At 58.5% G+C, this 6000-nt stretch overlaps 1 protein-coding gene across 1 annotated transcript in view; it reads right to left on the bottom strand.

Moving 5' to 3' along the window:
• The window catches only part of DIP2C (disco interacting protein 2 homolog C), a 209875-nt gene that overhangs the window by 98529 nt on the left and 105346 nt on the right, over positions 1-6000 (bottom strand). The window contains exons 11-14 of the mRNA XM_021690907.1: positions 2674-2797; positions 2263-2372; positions 2063-2165; positions 330-394 (exon numbers count right to left, since the gene is read on the bottom strand). Coding sequence (XP_021546582.1) covers positions 330-394; positions 2063-2165; positions 2263-2372; positions 2674-2797 — 402 coding nt within the window. The remainder of the gene's footprint in view (positions 1-329; positions 395-2062; positions 2166-2262; positions 2373-2673; positions 2798-6000) is intronic.

Here is a 6000-nt window from a genome sequence, read left to right as displayed (position 1 = left end):
GGGAGGGGTCCGCGTGCTCACTCTCACGGAGGTGGGGGGACGGGAGGGGTCCGCATGCTCACTCCCGCGGGGGTGGAAGGGACGGGGCCTGGGGATGGGTCTGCATGCTCACTCCCGCGGAGGTGGGGGAGACGGGAGGGGTCCGCGTGCTCACTCCCGCGGAGGGGACCGGGCACTGGGAGTCACGTTCTTGGATAGCTGAGGGCTGCTAACAGTGACGGCCCTTCTCCCCATGTGGGAGGAGGGGGCTAACCCCAGCTGCCCTGCACACAGACCCTAATTCCCGCCGTGGCATGCAGCCCAGCCAGCACACACGGGGTCGCACTCACGGTCAGGATTCCATGCCAGAGCCCGACGTCCTTCTTGAAATCCAGCACATTCACTATGGTTTCCGCTGCACAGACAGAAACAGAAGACATGTATTCCCACCAGACGCACAGACCAAGGGAATCCAACGTCACCTTGGGGGCAGGAGAGGCCTTGGTAGGGCAGAGGCTGTGCCACCTGCCTGGAGAAGCATCTGGATAATCTCCTGACACACGTGTCCACAGTGAGAGCCCTTCACACGTCACTTAAAGCACTTCATTCCTCCTTTTCGTGGACTTACTCCCCCTCCCTGCCTTGTCCTTTTCTCTTTTAAGATTCTTTTCATTTCCATCATGGATTCTCCCAGGAATGGGAAACTCTTCCCAGCAAACGCAGGGTGAACGTCACTAGAAGCCTCAGGCCGGGGTTGGGGTCACAAAGGAGACCAAGGATTTGGAAGGGCAGCAACAGAAGAGCGCTCCAGTGTTACGGGGGAAGAAACGGGCGCTAAAAATACAGGGGCCACGCTGAGGGCCAGTGACACCATGAGCTAGGCCTCTGGAGTCACGCTTGCCCACCCGTGTGGGCATCGGCCCAATACCACCTTGGCCATGTGCCGGGCATTTACCAACCCCTCCGCTTACGTCCTACGTGCTCCTTCTTGCGAGGCTTGCCGCGGTTTTGGTATCGTGTGCCTCACTTCACAGAGGGAACAGGAGGCCACGCTCAAAGGAAATGTCCTCTGTCCCATTTTCTACAAGCATGTTACACTCAGAAGTATGGAGCGTGTGCGTGTGCGCATTTCCTCTGTGCCACCTGTCAAAGCCACAGCCCTGGACCTCCGAGAAGTAGGGCAAGGAGTATGGTCAGGAGGTTGCAGGAAGCATCGTAATTAAGACGGAAAGCCCTGGCAAGCAGGGGGGTAGTGATCAGCGGCATGTGTCTCGATGGGAAAACATCTTGGAAACTAGTCCAGGGACTGAGCATTAGCCAGAACGTTCCTATGGCACCAACAGATTGTTTTTTACAAAGGAGATCACCAGGAGGATGGGGGGAGAGAGCAAGAGAATGAGAACAGTATGAGGAGAAGAGCACCCGATCCACCAGCCGCGGGGCTGCCGCTCAGTCCCCAGGGCAGGGAGCTGGTCACAGAAGCCCCAGCTGGGGGGAGCAGGGTATCTGCGTGGACCCTGCCATTTATGAGCCCTGTCTACTTCTGGTGACCCCACCTCCGTCCGCTCAGGGGAAAGAACACGCATCATGAAAACCACGCTCGGGACTGCGGTCGCCCACCTCTGGGAGCTCGCACAAACCCCATCAGAGATTCTGAGGTGCTAGGAAGGGCTGAACACGGGCTTTTATTTTTAAGATCCCCAAAAGACCCTAACATGCACCCAGGGATGAATTCTCATGGAATCAACTGTGACAGCCTGAGCGGTGTACCCTGACTTCATGGGTGGAACCCTCACCTGGCATGGTGCAACTTGGAGATGGGGCCTCTGTGAAGGTAAATGCAGTTAAGTGAGGCCACCGGGGTGGGCCTGACCCACCAGGACCGGCGTCCTGAGCAGAAGAGCCACAAGAGCTGTCCCTCCCTGCGCAGGGGAGGCCTGGCGAGGACGAGAAGGCACTGGCTGCCGAGCCGCACACAAACGGGATGCTACTCCTACTGTGGGGGTGGGGACGTGACACAATCCCTCTGCCGGCCCACACCCTCCGCCCAGGGACGCAGTCTCCTGTCGGGGCCCGGCTGTACCTTCTGTGTAGCCGCACGCCTGGGTGAGGGCCTGGCAGTGGGTCAGCAGTGCGATCCTGGTCACGGTCACCCCGAGCACGCTCCCGTCCTTGCACGTCTTATACTGAAACAAGAGGACGCCGTGCAGGCGGGGGTTCCGAGGGGACAGCCAGTCCAGTCTGCCCACCCGTCAGGAGCCCGCGTGTAGCCCTGCGACCCACCTCGATGTACGCGGTGTCATTGTTCGCATCTTTGATGTGTGGGAACCAATCTCGAGGGGGCTTGGAGAGATGCTTTGACTCGGTGACAAACCACAGCAGCTTTGGCCAACCTTGGAAATAAAGAACAATCCCACTCAGGGGACCGTGACCCAGAACGCAGGTTCGCAGCATCCCATCCCCTTCCCGTGGCCCGCGTGGCAGCACCACGAGCCAGGCGGGACCTGCAGTGCTGCCGTCGAGCCTCAGACCATGTCAGCAGCATGGACGCCACCAGCTACACTGGGCCACACGGCAGGTGACAGGGGACGTGTTATGGGAGGCGGCCGCGTGTGCAAGAGCATGTCTGGGACCTGAGGAGACGCAGGACCTTCCTGCGTGGAGTCCCCAGCAAGGCTCCGGGTGGCGGCGTACCTTTGAACTGCGGGATCTCCCCCGTTGGGCTTTTTGGCAGCCCTTTGTGGCAAGCGTCGCTCGTCAAGGCCACGGTGACTCCGCAGCTTCCGAGCAAGAACCCGATTTGCTGGCTTCCGGCGTCCTGGGGGAGGCGACAGGGAGACAAGTCACAAAGCCAGGAAGGACGGCTGTGTTCCTGGCAACACGCGGCCTCGCCCTTGGGTTCTGGATCGGAGGGAACCTCCCTGAATGACCAGCAACGTGGGGTGCGAACAGGAGTCCACAGAGCCCGGGTTGCACCCAGGTGGCACTCATTGCTGTGGGACCCTGAACAGAGTAGCTGGCTAGCTCAGCCTCCGTCTCCTGGTCTGCTGCGAGGGAGGAACCGAGGAGCGTAGACAGTGCTCAGGTGTGGCTGGCATGCAGCGGGTCTCCTGAGAGGATTCAGACTATGACTGTGGGACGTGATTAGCGTGGAGAACAGAAAGCACCCAGGAAACATCTTCCTACTTACATGGAGCCTGATTTTAAAGATGCTCAGAGCACAGGGCCCTGCCCTGTCTGATGTCACATGATTGCGCAAGTTGGACACCCAGTCCCGACTGACACAGTGAAGACCTGCCACCCTCCTGCACCCTGAGCAGGCCTCGTCTGTGAGCGGGGACACAGGGCTGGATGGACCACCCCCCTTACGGGACATGGAGTCCAGAAGCCCTGAATGACCAGCACTGATGTGGCAGACCCTGTGGGACAGGGCTCTTCTGGGACCGTCCACCCCGTAGTCTGGTCGCTGACCACATCCAGCTGCCTGGGCCACGTCTGTTCAGCTGGCTTTCTTTATGCCCACCGGTCACACCAGCTCTGATTCAGAAAACAAGAGCTGGGAAGGAGCGGGCATTCCTACAACCAGACATCACAACGTGGTGAGCAGGCCACCCTCATTCGGTCCCCTAGCACGCGGCCTGAACCGTTGGCCGACCAGCCACGGCTTCCTGTCACTCTGCTGGCATGCGCCCCGCTGCGAAAGCATGGGATGACCTGGGGTGTTTCCAGCAGGTAAAGTCTGCAGCACTGACATCTTAAAAGTAGTCTTTCAAGTGGTTCACAGTTCCACCCCACAGGTAAAGCCACGATCCTTATGTCGAATTGTGCACCACCAGCCTCCTGACGCTGTGTGCGGCGCTGAGCAGGATGCAGAGGGCTGGCACCCGACGGACAGATGGACCCGTTTCAGGTACCTTTCTGTCATGCACTGCTTCTTTAGAGTTTTCACAAATGTGAATTTGCGTATCACGCTGCCAAACATCGAGACAGGTTCTGAGACCCCGTTCGGCGGCAGGAAGGCATTTCTTTGTGAGGGAGAACTTGCTGAGACCACCTCCCTCCCGGCCATGTGAGCAACGGTGCAGAAGAGTGAGTGCAGGGCTGTCAGCCGCGACCTGCCGGGGCTGGTGGCCGTGCTGAGGGCTCGCCTCCCATCTGGGCTCTCCCGCACCCTGACTTTCTAGAATCTGCTCCTGACTGATTTCTAATGTGACGTAATCACGCACACAAGACAGGAGCCCAGAGGAAGAGGTGGGACCGCAGGTGAGGAGGGTGACGGACAGAAGTCCACAGTTCAGCCCGAAATTCAGACCTCACACCTGCTCCGCCCTCAGCTGGAAGGGGGTTCTTGTCCCGTCCATCTGTTAAATTCCTCCTCAGAGCTCGAGCCCACTCTGCAGAACAGCTCTGCCCACCCAGGCCCATCGCTGGAGGCAAGACTGGCGCCTGCTCTCCAAGTCGCCCCTGTTGCTCCTTCAAGCACCGAGACGCCCAAAACCCAGCGCACACTTGACCCCGGAGCCTGGACCCTGCGGGCGGATGCCCCCTCCACATGGTGTTGGGGCTGTGGTCCTCCACGGGCCCATCTCCGCATGGAGCCTCCTACCCATCCTTTGGGAACGGCTGCCTCCAGCTGCCCCGGCTTTGGGAAGCTGCATCTTGCCTCCAGAGGACTCTGAATAAAGCACGTAGACTCTGGCCCTCAAGGGGCTCCCTGTGTGCCTTTTCCTTGGGATGCCCATGTCCCCTCCTCAGTTGAGGGCCGCTCCTCTGAAGGGCTGGGCTGTCAGGATGGTGACCACCTCCCCGGTCACAAGGTCTTGCGAATGATTCTTTTTGGCTCTTCAAGAAAAGCCAGACCACACCTGACTTCAGCCCGTCACCTCCAACCCTCCTGCAACACAGACAGGTGCCAAGTTACGTCACCCCATAAGAAGTCTCTCCTTGGTCTCTCCGATGACCCCGGAGCCTCCGATAGGCCGGCGTGGACACGTCCCTCCACGCGGTCTGTTCTGTCCCAGGCTCCCAGTCAGGAAGCAGCAATCATGCTCCCAAGAAGGATTCTCACAAACGTGAGGAGAGCTCACAGAAAGTCCCTCTTGTGAACACATTTCAGATGTGTGGCCCCACGATGACTAGGTGGTGTTGGGCCAATTTTGTCCTTTGCCGAAGGGGCAGTTCACTGGCTCTCAGGAGGTGGAGCAGGGCAGAAATGGCGCAAAGGTGTCTAGGGGGCACGGGCTTCAGATGTTCTGGCTCTGCACAGGCCTGGGGCCTACAGGCCATTCTGTCCCTGGTCCCTGGAACATGCCCACTCTGACCCCTTCCTAACGGCCTTGCTATTTTCCCATCAGATTCACGTTCCCGTGGCAGAGCCCGTGTCAGCTGAGGGGAGATCCTGGGAGAGCCTCTTGGCTGGCCGGCCGATGTGCCCTGCAGACAGCTGGCCTTACTCAAGCTCGGCCGCCTCAGCAGGGCGACAGCAACAGGCTGTCCCAGCTCTGCTGTGACCCGGCAGGGCCCATCGTGCAAATTCCCCTGGATGCTCCACACGCCCTGGCCAAACCACCCAGGAACTCCAGTCCCTCCTGCTGCGAACTCCTCATGGAAAGATGAGCTTTCTCTGCCCACCCCAAGAACTAGGGTGGAGAATAAATACATGCACAAGACTAAATGGTTCAGTTCAGTGAATGACATTCAGGATTTGGAAAACTGGCTCTCATGAGGCCCTTTGTGGCAAATCTGGTGGGCACAGAACCGGTTGATAGAGGAAATGTTCACATACTCCATCATTTTATCCCATTCTGAACTGTGCGGCGCCAAAGGATTCTTTTGTTTAAAAATAAGTTTTCTTTCTTTTTAAAAAAACTTTTTTTTTTTTAAAGATTTCATTTATTTATTTAAGAGAGAGAGAACACCAGCAGGAGGAGGGGCAGAAGGAGAGGGAGAAGCAGGCTCTCCGCTGAGCAGGGAGCCTGATGCGGGATTCGATCCCAGGACCCCGAGATCATGACCTGAGCC

This window comes from Neomonachus schauinslandi, chromosome 5 (genome assembly GCF_002201575.2).
Source record: "Neomonachus schauinslandi chromosome 5, ASM220157v2, whole genome shotgun sequence".
Classification (NCBI taxonomy): Eukaryota; Metazoa; Chordata; class Mammalia; order Carnivora; family Phocidae; genus Neomonachus; species Neomonachus schauinslandi.
Note: the sequence above shows the minus strand (reverse complement) of the source record. Positions and strands in the feature narration are given on the sequence as shown.